The following is a 19,247-nucleotide window of genomic DNA, read 5'->3' on the forward strand; positions in this document are numbered from 1 at the left end:
CAGCCAGCTATTTCCTTCAGGAGCTGGTGAATACTCAAGTGAATACTGGTAATACTGGAAATACTGCTAATACTCAGTAACACTGAATGCAAATATAACTTTTGTTAGTTTACAAAAAAACACCACAGAGCATAATTTATTTTGTTTAGTTCTAAAACCATAACCTAATTGGTTGGATTGGTTTCCTGAATAGCATGCAGCTATTGGTTATCATTCATGCCAGTATGACATGGAACTATGTATCTCTTTCTACCTATCTTGCTACCTCTTTCTCTATATCTTCATCTTGTTACATCATGGTTGCATGGTCAAGTAGTTACAAGTAGACACTATTTTGAACTCTTTTTTTGTGGAATAAAACAGCTAAAAACTATGTTTTCAAGGAAAACAAACAGTTAGAAAATATGCACCTATATACAAAAGAATAACGTAAATTGGTTTATTTCTTGCAATAACAATAATACCCTGATGGCTGCTTATGTTCCTGGTCTCAGCAGGTCCATGATGATGACAATGATGTCAAATTGTCAAGTTGCCAACCTATGATTGTTCACTTTATTATCTTCTGAGAATTACTTTGCCTGAGTTTATGCGAATAAGTGAAACTAGCGGTTAAACCTTCAAATCCATATGCCACTATAGCCTTTATGTACATTGGAAAAGTCAAGTGATCATGCCTCAGATAAAGTCCTACAAATTCAGACCTGTATAACTTACATCTTCTACTGTTGGCTGTTGAACCGCTCAACTGAAATGGGAGATAATGAGTCTTGCTCTAGGGAACACTGGCAGCACTGTAGCTTGTGAAACTGAGGAAAGCATTTATTTAGTTTCCACAACCTCCACAGGGACTTGATATTCTTGTCATACTATATTCAAGTGTGACCATATTGATGCAATCTGGTGTTTTCTGTTTTTCTGTCTGCAAGAGTTTATGTCGACATCATCAATATAATGTTTAACACGTACTAAATTGAATCTTTTAGTTGTATCTTTTTTCCTCATATAGAATGTGGCTTGGCTGATTTGTCTTTGTTCTTCCTCCACAGCTACAGAGCGATCTGGACCAGGAGTACCAGGACAAATTTCGACGGCTACCCGTGGAGATACAAGAGTTTGTTCAGGACAGCAGCAAGGCCAAGCTAAGTGACGATTGTGTCCATGGAAACCTTGTTGCCTCCTCAACAACAGAGAAGCTCAACCACAAGGCGTCACAGTCGGAGGACGACACAGAGGAGGGCTCGTCGGAACGAGTCTACGACACACCCCTTTAGAGATTTAACCTCAGCGCTTTGCTTCACACTGGGACACTGATTGGTGGATGTGTTTGTGACCACAGATCTAGGATGAGACTGCCCCAACTTTGGTCCTAATTTTGACCAATGGGAGGATTAGATCAAATCTGAGCCTGAATTGGTGAGTAGAGGTCCTCTGTGCGTAGAGTGCAGTCTTGTCTGGAAAACCGTTTCATGTAAATAGTAACTTTTTGTGTATTTATATGTTACCTTTTATGTTGTCGTCTCTTTCGGTACGGCCACAGGATGTGTTATAAAGCACTAACTATTTGCAGGAAATAACTTACTTGAACTATTGCACAGAGAGAGTAGTTTCTTTTTATTATTTTTTATTATCATGATATTGACAGTTGTGGTGGTCAGTGAGGTGTGTGGTGCCAAGGTTTTGAATTCACTTACAGTGGACATTGTCATTTAAGTGGAGTCAACTTGTACTGTAAAGAAAACCACTGCATATTCAGCCTTTAAAGCTTCCATCTTTATAAGATTTAGATTCACCCTTACATATTTGCACTGAAGGCTCACTATGTAACTATGTAATTCCTTTCCATTAACCCAGAGGCACTGGTGGCTTGCTGGTTCTCGATTTTGTTCTCACAGAACTAAGCGTATGTGTTGCTGCTACTTTGTTTTAAAACTTGTTTTTTAACCATTATTTGGTTTGTATGATATTTGGCATGGTAATATTATGCAGTGCTCTATCATTTGTTTTGGGGTTTTTCTTTTCTTTTTTTTTGGCTAGTTTTTAACAGGTTTGCTTTGATTGTGGGCATTTCTGCTCAGAGAGGAAGTGAAGGGAAAGTGAGTTGTATAGTATCTGCATGTATTTGAACAACTGTAAATGTTACAGTAGCTCTCTAGCAGAGATGTTTATTAAATGTAAATCTATTTTCCCGAAAACATTTAAACTAAACCTGCAAAACAGTGTGGGCTTAATACATCACTGTGGCTGAACAGGACTGAAATGAGTAACACACCCCTTTCTTAGATCCAACAGTAGCTGGCTCAAGTTAACAGGTTGCAGATTGTATTCGTTACCTTTGTCCTCTTAAACTAAAACAGTCAAACCAGGATATTCGAATAGAAGAAGAGGATCCTGCTGTAGTTTTATAGCGGTTGCCTTCCTCTTAACTGGTTCATTGTGTACCTACAGAGGAATGTGCGTACACACAGCAGATGCCCGGGTCCACAGGAATATGTCCTCCACTGGCATTATCTTTAATGTTCACCCACAATTGGTAGCTGTAGTTTGAAGTGGGGAAAAAGTTCAGTTATGTGTAAACAGACCCCAAACGCGCAGTTTAAATCTGTCCAACACCAGCGTTAACATGATCTAATGAATAACTGGATTATTTCCTCTTTAACTAAGAAAATGTGCCCATTCAGTAACTATAAGGAAGTGGTTTTGACTTCCTAACTGTCCAGTGCCATTTAACTCACGGGTCATTTGATATCAAATCATATTTCAGCTGAAAAAAAAAGAGTTGAAAGTGAAGGATTACCTGACATGTAAGTACAAACAACTTTTTAAAAAGATGATATTGATGTGAGAGTCCTGTGCCTTTGAATAGGTTTGCCTTGTTTGATGTTGAATGTGTGAAATGCACCATTGTTTAAATTGCCATTATATTATATTATATGAAGCTGTCTGATATTGAATAGACCATGTGCACTTTTAAGTACAGTACCACTACTGAGTAATGCTTGTGATGAGCAGTATTTGACATGAGCAGTGTCTCATAAGAATTGCGAGACATCCTTCTTTTATGTCTTGAACCACTTTATTTAACAGTCCCCCTCCCGTACTCATCAACGTATGTGTATGCACTCTGGAAATGTAAATGTATGTATGACATAAAGGATAAAACATGAAGTTGATAAAAAAAAATAGTGTAAAGGGAAATTGCCTGTAATTAAAATAAATGTGGCTATTATTGTACTTTGCTCGAGTGGACTTGTGTGTCTTTTGATTTGTCATTGGTCAACCTAAAACTGTGTTTTCATTTTTATTTTTACATTTTAAACCTTTATGTCTCTGTGATGTGATATATTTGAAAACTACCATTTCCATCACCCTCTTGTATTCAACTATCAAACAGTTCCTCATTATTTGTGTGTTGTGCTTTCATTTTGTTTGCCTTAAAATGTGTCACTTGTGTCATTGTCTTGTCATGCTTTGTTATTCTACTCAAAATAGACAGGTTAATGTTAATCCAAAATCTTTATAACATAGCAAATACTGGATAATAAGAGTGGATAAAGAGAATAGAAGAGTGCAGTAGAGAAGATGTGAGACAGTGATTCAAACCCAGCTATAGAGAGTGTGTTTGACAGCATCTGTGGGGCGACTGGGCGCATGTGTACTGCGTGTGCGTATGTATGTATGTATGTATGGTATGTATGTCACACTCAGGGGCAGGGGGAAGCGGGGGAAAGCGCTGATGACCTACTTCCTATGATCTCCTAGGTAACAGCACCTTTGAAATAACCCTAAGAGGAACATGAATTAGAGCACTTTTGTGACTGAATCACTGGTCACCACTTGAAGAGTGAGAGGCACTGAAATCATTCAGAATTGTTAGCATTTATTTCTAAGGACAACACTTATGACTCATGCAAATTTGCTTTGAAGTTGGTCACTATGCATTGACGTATCGTGGACTTTTGTCTGGCAACGCAAGACCACTTGTGTCATAACGAAATTAGTGAGAATATACAGTATGTGCACATGCATCTACATGTTTGTGTTACTCATCCTGTGCCTAAAAAGTTAAATGGATCACTTCATTCACTTTTAATGTTCAACACATTTTCAAACAAAGCTTGTTACTCATTGTGTGGGTGTTGGTGGCATGTGTCTGTGGTGTTCTGTGTCAAAACATACTATGTCCTTGTAGCCACGTGTACGTGTGTCCTCACAGCTTGCATCCATGTGCTCCAGAGTGGGATTTTTCTGCTCTGTGTAGTACATATTAGTGCTGCTGGTGTGTGCGTGTGTTTGTTTTCCAGACTACATAAACACTGTGTCCTTCTCAGTCTCAGCTCCTCAGCAGAATCCCAACAGGCAACAGGAGATAAGACAAGCCTGGTCGCCCATAACAACCACTGTGACCATTCAGAGGCTTCCATGCATACCAGCAACTAGGAAGTGAGCTAATTAACCCCGAGTTCAGGACGGAAGGAGGGCGGCTTTTTAATAAGATTCTCTGGGTTATATAAACAGTGACGCCCTTCCAAACTCCCAGGAATATTATCACCCTGCGTTTGTCCATCTGCTGCGGGTATGAGGAGGAGGAGGAGGTGTCCTGTAACTGGGCTTTAATGAGGCACACCAGGACAGCAGAAGAGGAGAGGACCACAGGGTGCTGCTTGGAAGGTACAGTAAGCAGATACACACACATACACAAATAGACACATAAACATGTTAATAGACATGCTGTAGTACTACTTGAAAGGATCTCCTGACTACGTTCAGTCCTTGGCCTTAAATCTAATCCCATCCCTCTCTACTTCGCCTTAAAAAACTTAATCTAAACCTAATGTAAACCTAAGCCAGTTTTAAACTTAAACCCAAAGTAACTCTAACATTAAGTCTTACCTTAATCTTTTCTGAATCCACTTGACTGTAATTCTAACAATATCCATCCAAGACCATGACCTAAAACCTAAAATGTCCTCTTAAGAGGGATGAGGAAAAGCACTACAATCAGTTTTACACAATTTAAGCGCAGAAAAGCCAGACTATGCAGTGTATCATGGGGACTGCCCTTCTAGTGTTACAGCAGGTAGTCTACTTAAGTATTCTGTGGCACAGGAATTGGGAAACAATAAAGAGGTGCTCCGAAGATTTCAGTTTACACATCATTGAGGGTACTACTTAGTGAAAACAGTTATTATAGTACATTATAATATCGTCTGTGGCTCTGGAGGACCTCATAATGTCATCAGGGTTATTTGGAGTTGTTATGGAGCCTGCATTACAAACTTGGAGAGTTTGAAATGCATGGGCCTTGACCTGGGAGGGACAGTGTAATAAAATACTATTTAGTTGCATTGTGGGAATTGTAGGTTTTTGGAGCTTGGTCCATGTTAGAGACAAAAAATCAGGATGTCTTGGCCTGTGCAGCATCTATTTTGGCCACTCTTTTTAAATCTCTCTGTCTTTTCTATAAAGTCCTCAGACTTTATAGCCGAGCAATACTAATTTGCTGGAACAGCCATGCTTCACCATTTTCTACAGAAGAAGATGCATTTCATGTCACTATAGCTTCCCAAAGACTGCTATCTTCCTATTTTATACAGGAAGTTGCATTTAATGTGTATGTGCTGATGCTGATTTACACCACAATTTATCACAGCATAACTTAAACGACTTACAACAATTATGATAATGAATTAATGTCATAAAGATTCATGTCAGCCTAAAAAAAGATTGGTAAAAAAAATCAGCTATTTTATATTCTATAGAAAACCCCTCTACTACACTGCTGCAGTTTTATTACATGAAGTAATGCCAAAGATTTGAGTTAAAAAAAAACGCCTGTGAGTCACACACACACACACACACACACACAGTAGTCTCTATGAAGCAGGAGCAGCATTACAGTGTCTTTAAAGGGAGGAGGGGGAGGCAGTGTTTGTCTTTATCAACGCATGGCGGCTACAGTAGTCAGCTGTTAGAAGAGCAGGGAGGAGCTGGGATCTGGTTCTGCTGGATGACTCACTCTGTCAACCCAAGGCACACTCATTCACTCTCATACACACACTCACGCGCGCGCACACAGACACTCACGCGCAGGCACGTTTAGAGTGAGGGGGGGGGGCGGCGGGGGGAGGGGGGAGTGGCGCGCGCTGCCTAGCTGAAGAGGGGTTCCTAATCAAAGCGCATCAGGGCTGTTCATTCTCCACTGGAGGGCGAGTGGTACAAGAGAACCGGGACACTCCGGCAGCAGTGAGACAGAGCACACAGTCGGAGGAAGACGGGGTAAAGCAGCAGCAGCAGCAGCGGCGGCAGCAGCTGGAAGACACAGACAGGTACAGACAGAGAGAGAAAACCCCGACCCGGACTCTGCAAAGCATCATTTCTTTCCGCCGTTGGATTAAACCCGTCCCGACCCGTCTCCAGAACCGAAATCACGTAAGAAACAAACAAACACAATCCTATCTGAAATGTCTCTCATAGCTGCTAACGGTATATTGAGAGTTACTGTGCTGGCTGCTCCGTTTAAACGACTGTGTTGAATTCAGTGTTAGTTTAGCTGTTAGACGGATGCTGTTGAGACAGGACCTTTCATTTGAACTCCATCACGCTAGCTTTCAGAGGCTCACTCCAAATCCTGCTCGCATCATTCAGACATCACACATCCTCTCACTCTGTCTCTGTGTCACACACACACACACACACACACACACACACACACACACACACAGCTGGATACAGTAGCCTTTTGCTAGCTAGCTAGCCAAACGCATTAAAATGGTCCTTTAGCAATTTAATATCGTGTTTACTCTCGCTTTGTACGGCGCAGTGGCTTATTTTCCCGGTAAATACGATACAACAGAGAGCCGCCGCGGCTTGTAAACTTGATGAAATGCGGGGGTTATTGATGTTTCCAACGGCTGGGAGGCTAGCCAGTGGAGCTAGCTGTAGCGGGACAGATAAGAAGCCAGCCGGCCGATGACAGGCACACTGCACAACTGCACAGTGGCCATAAAAGTCAACGGACAAACCGATATTAACCTGGCTTTTTACTTCTTATATTTACACAGATGTGTGTACATGGTGGGTTGCAGCACTGTAATGTTCCCATCCCACCCCACCGACCTGCCAGAGAATTTTAATACAATGTCAATTTAATCTGTTGAACTGGTGCATTCAAAGACTGCTGCTGCTAGTCGGGTAGGCAGCTACATGAATCTGGGAGCTGCAGCTGACATGCATACATCCCAGACAGCAAGGTGTCATTGATTCACCGACAGGGCAACCAGAAAGTACTAGTTTCTTAGAAAAACAAATATTTTTAAATCTGCCTTCAATGTCATATCAGTATTCAAACAATGAGCAGTAAGATCACGAAACAGTGTCGGATTTTGGTGTTAAATCTACCAAAGTTTGTATTTGGTCACTTCAGTGCATTCAGCCCACTTGCATCAGTGATAAGTGAAAAACATTAGGAATATTAGATTTCAGTGTTGTTACCTTGACAATGATGCTCTTAGTTGTCTGGAACTTCTCTATTTTTATTGGTGGGGGGGGAATATGTAAAAAGTGGCTTTCTTTGAAGCCGGCACAAATGACAGCATTGCTGAATTTGACATAGTCAGACAACAGGTTTCTATTTTCAAAACCTGTTCTATCACACACACCCTGGAGGTAGAGAGTGTTATTTGTTCAGGAATAACCAGTGGGTAACTGCAGGCTTATTTGCACTGCAAATAGCCCATAATGTGTTATTTTGTTCAAGGCTTGGCTTGGAAGCCTTTAAAATGAATTGATGAATCGATGTAGATGGTGTCTTTACAAACTTGTTGCATCAGCTGTTCCACCTGTTCACACGACTTGTCCTCTGTCCACCTATACGTTATGAGCCATAATTGCAGAGGAGCCCTGTTTTCTTCCTGTAAAATGCAGCACAGGTGTATGAAAGTTTATTCAAAATGTTGTTTGGCTGCTATATCTAATCTCAACAGGCGTTTGGTCAGGGACCGCAGTGTGCCTCATTGTCTATTATTCTACAATTGCAGAAGGTTGCCCCCCATGTCTCCTTCTAAAGTATGTCCTCTGCTGCCCATGAAAGATCGCAAATATTATGTAAAGAAAAACGAATTCTGCTGTGAGTGACTTATTGACATTGCAGCGTACGTTTCAGTGGTGATTACAGAGGCAAACATTACCCTCCCTCACAGAATAACAATCCCTTACCTGTGGCTTAAACCTGGACTGTGGAGCAGTTTGATGAATAAAAGTGGACTAAGAAGCTTAAAGGCTAACTCAGGGTGTGCAGGTTTTTTATTATTTTCTTTTTTTGGACCAGATGACGTTCTAAGTGTTATGTCTTTGGTGCGCTCAGTGGTCAGTGCTTTTGATAGAATTATTTGGTTATTTATGTTAATTTGATAATAGCATGGCTGCATGATTAGAACTGTAATGGTAATCCCTATTATTTGCGATTTATTTACTGTGACCATAATTATCACATTATTATCAGTTTTAATGATTTTAGGAACAAAACTGAATGCGCTTTTTGCGTCCTATGATCACCTTTTCATAATTACCATGTCTCCCATACGATTATGCTGAAATTGTATTTCATTGCGGTTATTCTATAATATTCTTTGGAGAATTTGTAGATTTTGTGAGCACTGACTGGCCCAATTTTGAGAGTTTTCCTGGCTAATTTGATACTCATTTAGCTTTAAGAAATTCAATATTTTCCTCCTCCATCTGATTGGTGTAACCCCACACACACAAAGTGGGCCTGGTTGCTGTTTTGTTCTAAACTGACTGAAATCACCGTTACGTGTCCAGCTTGAAATGCATAGCATGAAAGTGTACTCTGTGCAATGCAGGCGGTGGGGGTGCGATTTAATTTACTGTTCAGAATTGGCTGGATTGAAGGTACATTGCAGTATATTTTTTTTCAATATCTGTGCATTTAGCCAGACAGAATAAAAATATCTTCGCTTGAGTCACAGAGAAGCTAATTACAAAACTGCCTTTTGACTCTTGGATAAAAAAGACAACATATAACGGAGAAAGAAAAGTAAACGCCATGCCACACACATGCCAAGCCTGGCATTTGTCACGATTGGCAAAGTGAAATTGACTGTGTTGCAGCCATAGATTAGGTTGATGAGGCTATGAACCGTCTAAGGCACACATTGCCCACTCTTATCTTTTGGAATACTTGTATTCCTATGGTGAGCTGCAGTGTAGCTGGAGGGTTTGGTCCAAGCGGCAATGAAGTGAGAAAAATCTCTTTTTCTCTGTTTGTATGTTTTCACAATGGCGTACTTGCCAGCATCATATTGAATTGCTCAAGGTTAGAGGTTTTCTCTAGTGGGACTTGCGTTGGAATCCATCCCCCTGCCTGCCAGTTTACTGTACATCTCGATTGCTTGTTTTTCCTTTATGAAGGCTGGCTTGCTCCCTCGCTCGTTTCCTCTCTTTATTTATTTTGTGCTGCTTCTTTTTATAATTATGAGGGTCTGGTCTTGATTAGCTTGGCTGTCTCCAGCTCTCTATCCCTTTTGTTTTGATAGGGCTATTGCGTTTTTATCACAGTGCAGTTTCTTCTCACAACAGCCTTGACAAAGCCGTCAGTCAACCTCCATAGATGTTTTAAGGCCTCACAGAGAGATCTGGAAGTGTAGACAGATGGATTGATAGGTCAACAGACAGGCAGCCTTGCACACCAACTGACAGGATGTTGTGGTAGTATGTCGAAAACATGTTGAATCCCAGCCCTCGGCATGTCTGTCATTATTGTTAAAGTCTGACAAGCTAAGGCTGTTGTGAAGCTGTTTGTCGATATTGTGATTTACTTTCTGTTTTCCTTGGCAGGGGAGTATCGGGATGTGGTATGTGCTTGCCTCTCTGTGTGGTTTGTCTCAGCTCCTGCCTACTGTATAGCAGGGTTTTAGACCTCAGCCAAATAAGTCCAGATTCAGGCCTCTCTGATTTATGAAATTCTCTCCCCTTCTTACCGTATGTCCTTTTTTGTCTCTGCAGGCCAAGACATGAGCTTCTCCCGCTGAACGTTATTGATGCTGAACTGGTGAGTTTTGTGGTTGTTCACTGCCAGTGGTCACTGCTGCAGTCCACATTTATTTTTCCTATGTTATTTTTATTCTGTTCCTGTTAGGTTTTGTCTACCATCTGGTAGCAATTGATGAAAAGGCTCTATTCCCAGAATTTAGTATAACCTCTTCAATATTAGTTTCTTCTTCTCAGAGCACCCAGTTCATGATTGCATATAAATAGCTTAGTGTGTGCATAAATGTGTATGAAACATATGGCCTCATCCTGCCTGTAGGCCTACCGGACAAGTTATGTAATCTGCATGTCTCAGCGTGTAATCTAATGTGCTTCTGGATACACAAAAACAAGGGGGAAACCAAAAAGCAACAACCATCAAGAATGCAAGGAATGATAAGGAATTTCCTGACCATCTAATATTTAGCGCACGTATGCACCTGACTCTTATTTTGTCTGTAGTTGAGGTCTCATTAAAGAATACAGATATGCTTTTATCTTCCAAGTGTTCAACATTGCAAACCAGTTGCATTGAGAGCTGGAACCGACTGACATTTTATTGGATTTGCGCAGAATGATGGAAGCATGAGGCCTAATTTTTCACCGTATCTTTCATACAAGACTGATGTGCAACGTTCGCCGATCCACAGCCAGACATCACTCATTAATAAGCAGGTTGCGTGACTGCTGCTGCTGCTGCTGCTATGTGCTCCCTCATGCTAGGCTAGAAACTGTAATGGGGCTGAGATGTGATTGCTCTCTATAATATATTCTGTATTAATTATGTAATATGTATTAATGATGTGATGTGTAGCATGATGGCTGTCTGTTGGCTGGGCCTGATTAATTTGTAGATTTTTATAGACGAGAGAGCTATACATTTTCATTTTTACTAAATTATATTTGCTTCATTGTTGTCTTTATGTTTTTAAGACATACGACCATGAATAGAAAAATACCACTATAATATTGTTTAAAAAAAAAAATGAAAGAAGAGATAGAATTTGTTTTAGAAACAGTAACACAGGTCTAGTTTAATAGCTTGAATCCTGACCAACTTGCAAGAATAGTGACATGCAGTTATTTCTATATTGAGCAAAGCATCAGCACAATGGCAGAAATAAGCTATATTAAGAGACTTTATAATCTGAAACTATTTTTTAAATATAAATCATCACATACTGAATGACAGATTTCACATACCGTTTCATCTCTCAATTCATAAATATGTCTGATATATCTGAGATTATCCTGCTGATGTTTGAAATGTCAGAACCCTGTTATTTCCTGGCTACTTGGTATAAACTGTTGATATATTTTGTATGTAATAATATTCAGTTGTATGTGCTGAGGGAAGAAAGATATAATTCAACAGCTCTTTTATTAAAATGGTTGTTATGCTTGTAATTCCTTGAGTGTATTATAAGCTAGTCCTCTTCAGTTTGTAAATACCAAACCTGTGTATGGCTTTTCACATTACCAGGTCAATTGGCCAAGTCTTTGATCAGGGGTACCAATCTTGCTGGGAACACTAAAACTTTTTCAAAATTCTCTTGTGGTATTTCAGCCTAGGACCAATTCAATAGATGAAGAAGCACACACCGGAGCACTCAGTTTTCGATTTTGTCTTATGTGGCTGCATAAGACAAAATGGATGCAAAGATGGTGCAAAGATATGACAGAAGGAAACTAAATTCTCCTCTTTGTGGTCAGTGAGGAATAAAATGGGTCACAATAGACACAGTTCATGTTTCTCAGTTTGTTTCAACATGTATTTGGTACAGCACGGAAAGTGCTTTTTCTAATGTTAAGGTATGTTTCTGGTAACATATTAACTACCCAGCGTGTAAAAATATTTTAAAAATGTGAATACACAGTTACACAAAGCTCAGTTCATCAGTATCGGTTGAATTACATTTGATTGAAATCCCTTTAAGCAATAACAATGCTTAAAGCCTTTTTTCATGTAATAGGCCTAGAGCATTTCTGTAGTAAACTGCCACCTCTAGTGTGTTATGACATGTTGAGCTCAGTGTTCTTTCATATGAAACAGAAGTAATAATAAAGAACATTAGACTCATCCAATGTTAAATTCAATGGTGCCTCCTCTGATGAAGCACCTCTATTCAATTCTTCCAAACGGTGAAAACTCAGATGCTATTAGTAGCAGCAGCGGTCATACATCAGCAATGTCTGTACCAGCAGCAGCAGAGTCAACATACCTAAATCAATTCCTATTTCAAGTGTTTGCATGGATCCAGCACACTGAAAGGCTGCCCTACCCTCCGCTCCATTTTCAGACCTTGACATTCATTGAAAATATGGATGTGACAGTCACTTAAGGCTGCATCCGGACTGACAAGGTGTCACTTTCAAAGGAACAGGAGCTTTAAATGATGGCAGAAGTAGAAATAAAATGGCCCCTCTGAAATCGTAAAATGAAAACAGTATCATGTTCATCTAAATGTGCTGAAGCTTGTTTTGTAATACGTAAAGTGAGGGAAGGGAGATGCTCAATCATTGTTTCTGAATGAATATATGTGCAATTCAGTGTTCAAGAATATAATTTCTAAGGACTGTATGACTGTAGTTGTGATAAAAAGTTGGAATGTGTACGTCTGCTTAAGCAACACAAACTACATAGACTTGAGTCAAAGAACATTGTCTATGTAAGATCAGGTATAACTAAAAAGGTTACTCAGGATGAGCACTTAGAAAAGCATAGAAAACCTTTTAAGATACTACATGAAACACTTTATCATCACGGGTGCTCGGTTCTACTGGTCTGTGACACTGCTAAAAGGCTCAGTAAATCCCATCATCACCCTCTGCTCCATGCACTGATAAACTCCACTCTATCAGTCTCAGCTTCAAATACAAGACAGCTCATCAAAACATGGCCTGACTGGTCCAGATGTTGTAGATTAATATGCAAGCACAGTGTTTGCTGCTTAAAGAAAGAGAGATCAATGATGAAGCGTGTGCGTCTTCAATACAAGGGTAAGTGTGGCTGGAGGGTGAATCTAATGACAGGGGAATTCTCTGCAGACTCTCAGCCAGCAGCAGAGAGTGAGAGGGAGAGCGGAAAGCAAAGCGGACAGAAAGAGAGGGAGACGCTTACTCTCACACCAACTGAGGGGAGCTGCCGTCATCAAGTCAATATTTACTCTTTCTTAACAAAAAATTGGCAGCATTAGCCTAGCTGATTCAGTAGGAGGCAGCGGGAGCATCCTGGTTTGTGTGAAAGAGGCTTCGAAGAGTAAAAACAACACTTCAGTAATGATAATTGTAGCTCAGAAACACGCGTGGCTCTAAAAATATGCTGAAGTTGAAAAGGAGAGCTATTACCCAGCACTCTTTGTTTCTTCCCTCCTTCCATCCCCCCATCTTCTTTTAAATACACACTCGCGGTGTGCACATTCACTTTACCCATGGCTCAATCCACTATGGGGATACATGTGAACGCAATTTGCACTTCCAATTAAACTGTCGACCTTCGCTCTAGAATGCAAAACTTGATTCTGTACCTTCCTCTCCCAGATAGCTATTATTACCCAGCCAGCCCAATAATAGAGAGAACAGGGCTTTACAATACACTGACGAGGATCATTGAAGTCAGCAAAATAATTAGTACGTTTATCACACTGTCAGTATTTGATGGTGGAAACCTTTAGAAACACTTAACTATCGATTGGTTGTATATTGTCTATATATGTAACAATTTATGTGCTTGTGTGACATAAAGAGAGCAAGCTAATCAAAATTGTCCTTTGATCACTAGAGATCCCATCTCTGAAGCAGAGCAGGTTGTGGTTCTGGGTTTCCTACAACATTGGCTTCATTAGGCAGAGAAAAAGAGAAAATCTGCTGGTTGTGGGGTGAGAAAACTGGTTTCTAAAAAGAAACAGAAGCAAGCATTTGTGTGTTTCAGAGGGTATGCGACTTATTCACATTAAGCTAAAGAGCAGTTTGAAAGAGTAAACAGAGACGCTAAATACATAGCAGAATACATTAGGCCAGGGTTAGCCCAAAGCATGGTGTCGAGCCTCTAACACAGCTCCAACACATGACTCGCTTGCCAGATCAGATGACTAGATAAACAGCAGGAATGTTGCTTCTTCCTCTTTTTTTTTTTTTTTTTCTCACAGCACTGCTCTTGTCTGTCTGGGAAAGGGAGAGAGAGACATGATGTGTGTGTGTGTGTGTGTGTGTGTGTGTGTGTGTGTGTGTGTGTGTGTGTGTGTGTGTGTGTGTGTGTGTGTGTGTGTGTGTGTGTGTGTGTGTGTGTGTGTGTGTGTGTGTGTGTGTGTGTGTGTGTGTGCAGCATGTGCACAGCATGTGCCAGAAGAGCATCTTTAATCAGCCCACTACTATACAGGATAACAAGTCCAAGCAATTATGTAATATTTAGCAGCTGGCCTTATCACTTATCCTGCTCCGTTAGGTTGAAATGCAGAATACAGAGCACGGCACCATTGTCTCTATTTTATTATTGACTTGCATAATCTAATGGCTGCGAGGGAATGCCTGGTTTTGTGCAGATATCCCCGAGTGGAAAAGCGTGAAGTATTTAATATTGGCCTAATTTATGTACTTCTTTGTTTTATGAATTAAAAGACAAAGATTTTAATGGTGTTTTTGTAGGGCATTTTTATCTAAACAAATAAATAAATAAATGCTCCCTGAACTGGAGGACTGAGGGAAACAAGCAAATTTTAGGCTGAGTATAAACACACAGCATAACAGACAAACAGCTCCCTCACTTGAATTTCCAACCAGTGCCAGATATTTGTCAAAGGCCCCCAGCCATTTTTCATGAAACACTTCGCGCATGTCATTTAAACAAACCTCAGGGCTTAGCACATGAATCCATTAGATGGCTATCATAACAAACTGTGGAAGTAATGTAAAGTTTAGAAAAGTGCCACAATCAAAGCACATCATAAGAGGAGTGTCATAAATCTTACTTTGGCAAAAGCTGGGAGTCATTTCCCCCCCCCCTAAATGACAATTATACCACATGAGGACGAATAGGAAATTCTATAAATAGCGTATATATCATATATTATACAGTTTTTCTAAACTGCACTTAATCCAGCCGCTTCATCATACATTGGTCTCCATGCCCCATTAGTGACTCTGGTGTTAAGTGGCCAGACATCAACAACAATAACTGTTGTCTGTTTCACAAAGATGTGATTTATCATTTCACAACAAAATGTATCAGATTTGGCTTAAAATTGACTGAATCATTGTGTTTCTGTAACCCCCGCTGAGGGAGATGAGTTATACAAGTTGTCAGAGTTTGAATCAGCGATGAAAAGAAACACTATATGACTGCTTTCATTGTAGTACAACACTGAAAGGAATTGCTGTACTTATTTTCAGCAAAGACCTTGAATTCTATAATCCTTTCAGACATGTACTTCATTATGTAAATGTACTGGCAATTTTATGTCAGTCTCAGGTTTGAGGTTAGCCAATACGTCTTTTTTGTAGAATTCATGATGGCAGTCCTACAAGGTCAAGCCTCAGATCAGAACAGTCTATAAAAAATGTTTTTTATTCTTTTTTTTCTGAAGAAAAGGCCACAATCAGTCGTCAGACCTTAGACTGGGTCCCTGTCTCTACAATTTAAATTTCCCTTAATGCCACCTGCTTAGAGAATGAATATCCAGTGAAGTACTTAAAGTTGTAATCCTTAGAATTTAAGTGGATTTGGTTATAGTGGCAACAACAAGTGCGGTTTATTGCTACAGGTCCCAGAATTGGGACTCATTGAGCAGCTACTTTGTTAGAAATAAACCAGAAGAGCAGCTGGTGTATCTATTTACAGTGCAACCAAACAAACTCAACAAAATGTTTTTTTAATAAAAATGTCGGTCAATAACAATTGCAACCTCAATCGGATATCATGCTGTACACACAACAACAGCAGAGCTGGAGAGTTGGATGTGTGCAGCCAATGTTCCATTGATGAAAAAAATGCCCCAAGTGACAGTTGTCTTGTTTTCTAGATGCATTTTTGATTACCGTGGTTAGCATATACTGCATCACGTCTCCTGTGATTTCTTCTATAGGCGATAAAAAGAATGCTTGTGATATCAAGCATCAGCAATACGAAATGTTCGGTTTGCATTTGCAGTAACTCAGCTCTGATGTGGTGTCAGAAAAGTGAATAGTCAGCAGTGAGGCTCGATGAAATAGATTACATGCATGCCTCGTTTCCTGTGAATCCCGCGTGCGTAGGTAGGCAATTTGAATCCAGCACAGGAATGGCAGACTCTTCCACTAACGATGAAAACGTATATACTGTATAGAGAGGTAATTACAGAATGTAAATACACTAAGTAGGAACCTGGGTTTAATTTCATGAAAGTATGTGATTTGAGCAAACACAAATTGACTAACATCAGTCTGCGAGAGAACAGAGAACACTTTTCTTTCTCTGTATCATTATTTTCCATCTCACTGTTGTTCTCTATCAAGTACCAGATGCCAACCAGATGCCAACTATTGTGTGTGACTTACAGCGTCATCTGTAATGATCATGTCATGTTTGAGTACAGTCATAATGGAATATTAATTTAACAATTTAAGACTTTAGTTTGAAAGTGAAAATGACATCACTTAAACAGATTACATGTCTGAAAGGGGCTAAAGTAACACTGAAGTGCTGCAGTTCTCCGCAGAGGCTTCATCTATACAGTGTTCCATGTCATAGCAGTACAAATTGTGCTGTATATTGTGCTGTATAATAGCTCTCAGTATTAGCTGAGGTTGAATGGTTTCCTATCATCGGTAGTAAAGAACCTGTCCCTGTGACAGTGTCCCTGGACTCTGGACTGCTAATGTAATCCACTAATTAGCAAGCATATTGGTTGAAGTGCTCTCCCACCCAGACCTAATTTTGTCCTTATTGAAGACAGTCGTCCATCATTCTCCAGGGGAAAAGGAGTGATATTTTCTCTGTGCGCTCTCTATGACTCACTAAGTAGAAAAACTCTTCCTCTCACCTTTTCTCTCTGCCTGGATTTTACTCTCTGGCTACTGCTCTCGCTTTGGCCCTCAGGGAGCCGGCTCCTGACAGCATCACAGAGAAAAGAAAAAATTGAAAAGTCAAAGTGTATGTGAAATGTTTTGGTGTGTGCATCTCTCTTTGTCTGACTGCCGTTCTCTCCACCACCATTGTTCTCTGCTTCTCTCAGGACGCCTCTCCTTTCGTCTTTACCTCCCATTTCAATTTCACCCACATTCTACTGAGAAGACAGGAAGAAGTGTTGTTTGAAGTCATTCATTCCATTCAAAGCAGTGCTGGCCAGTGGTTGGCTTTTTGAAAAATTAAAAAAATAAGTCACATGTATTATTGGAGCCACATATGTATAACGTTTTTTAGACTTTGCAAAAAAAGAAAAACATTCAAGAAATTGGTAGGTATTTAAAAGCTTATTCTTATTTCTTCACCAGGCACATTTCCGATGGTAAAAAATTATACAAAAAATACAGTTATCATCATAAAAAGTAGGGATGTATAGAATCAACTCACAATCCAACACAATTCACTGAAATTGAAGATAAATTATGACTAAAAAAGATTTTCTCAGACAAAAATCTCCAAAATATATTTTTTATAAAATTATAGAATCCTTTTTTTAACATTTAACATCTCACCAATTTGAATCTTACATATCTGTGATTTGAGATTGTGATCTGAGAGTCTGATGAAAGGATTGATACCACTCTCATGTCTGTAAGCTTCATATGAAGCCAGTAGCTGGTTAGCTTAGCTTAGCATGAAGACTAAAAACAGAGTCTCGGCTGGTTGCCTGGTAACATCACAGTGATTACAACAAAAAAAACATAACCCACCACATGTCATTTCACTTAGGTTTGAGTGCGGCTCAAACAAACAAGATATAATGTGTTGATTAGAGTAGTAGACGCTAGACGGTAGCTTCGTCTTTACCGTACAGACACGAGAGTGGTGTCAATCTTCTCATCTAACTCGAAGTCATACTACAGTCATAATTTAATAAATTGTACTACTATAAAACATCCAGTTTCGTTCATACAGTTCAATCATGCTTTGGTATTCCTGTTTGTCTAGATTTCCATCTGATCCATGAAATGAAGATACGACGAATAAACCTCCCTATTTTTAGGTCTCACTGGGTCTCCCCCTACTTGGACCCTCTCAGAAATCCTGCGGCCCTATGGGACACAGCTGCATGATAAACAAGGGGCGGGTGTCTCTCAGAGTGCTCCTCTGGCCGGAATTAGTTGGTGTTGTTTGATGTCCCCTTCACAGTGACTCGAAAAAGAGCAATATAGAAGAGGAACATAGCTGACATCAGGGCTGACATGAGAGTTGTCCTCTCTGTACCCTGACAGGTGCTGTTCATGACAGCAGACAGCCAGCAGTGAGTCCCACAGAGAGCTATGTGTCAGGCTATGGGTTGGGTCGATTTCCTGCGGCGGAGACATATGCTTTTGGCATTTTCTTCACAGCGAAACTGGCTTATGAGAGACATTTTCCTTGCTGTCACCCTCCCAGTCTTTAGTTATTTGCTTTTATATAGCACATGAAGATATATATGCATGTCTCTCTTGTTTCATAACCATATTTTTCCTGTTGATGTGTATAAAAGTTTGTGTGATCTTGTGTGCTATTTTTAGAGTAGGCTATTCCAGGTAACATGGATAATGTCACTTCCCCTGCCATATCCCATCTTGTGATACCTGTGGGAGTGTGTGTGGTTGGCTGTGTTAACAGTGCTGTCCTTTTAATCAGCACCCCTGTGTGGTTCCCCCTGTAGAGCTGTCGCTGGTTGAGTGATGATGTTAAAGCTGCCACTGTTTACAACATTTAAATCCTCTGGCAGGCAGTGGTGAGATTACCAGCCTCTTACCTGTTGCCCTAATCAAAGGAATTATTACCGCACCACTGGATGTTACTTGGAATAGCACCCTCTAAAAATACACACATACGCGTAACACACGCAGAAAGGGCAGAGGGAGGGAGCCCATCAGGTAGCAAAGTACATCCATCCTTTGTTTGACATTGTGTATCCATCACCGGACTACACTGGTTGTGGTGCTTGCTGGGAGTTTCCATGGTAGCACTTTTTCACTCTAGTTTGCAAGTATAGTTCTTCTGTGTTGAAAAACCGATGAATAGAAAAGAAAATAATAGAGTA

The 19,247-nt window shown here is 40.1% G+C and overlaps 2 protein-coding genes across 5 annotated transcripts in view; both read left to right on the forward strand.

Annotated features, from left to right (window-relative positions):
• LOC127368258 (1-phosphatidylinositol 4,5-bisphosphate phosphodiesterase beta-1-like) overlaps positions 1–3,234 on the forward strand; it is a 102,717-nt gene extending 99,483 nt beyond the window's left edge. The window contains exon 34 of one of the 2 annotated variants that reach the window (XM_051408856.1): positions 1,050–1,270. In XM_051408856.1, the coding sequence (XP_051264816.1) occupies positions 1,050–1,150 (101 nt within the window). In that variant the 3' untranslated portion in view covers positions 1,151–1,270. Of the gene's footprint in view, positions 1–1,049 lie in introns of both variants that reach the window. The other variant, XM_051408855.1, reaches the window with a different exon arrangement.
• A 1,153-nt stretch (positions 3,235–4,387) lies between these two features.
• LOC127367943 (1-phosphatidylinositol 4,5-bisphosphate phosphodiesterase beta-4) overlaps positions 4,388–19,247 on the forward strand; it is a 68,046-nt gene continuing 53,186 nt past the window's right edge. For 2 of the 3 annotated variants that reach the window (XM_051408251.1, XM_051408253.1), the window contains exons 1-2: positions 6,139–6,432; positions 10,027–10,072. The gene's annotated coding sequence lies outside the window, so the exon portion shown is untranslated. Of the gene's footprint in view, positions 4,672–6,138; positions 6,433–10,026; positions 10,073–19,247 lie in introns of those variants that run through there. The other variant, XM_051408252.1, reaches the window with a different exon arrangement.

The sequence above is a fragment of the Dicentrarchus labrax genome, unplaced genomic scaffold (genome assembly GCF_905237075.1).
Source record: "Dicentrarchus labrax unplaced genomic scaffold, dlabrax2021, whole genome shotgun sequence".
NCBI lineage: Eukaryota > Metazoa > Chordata > Actinopteri > Moronidae > Dicentrarchus > Dicentrarchus labrax.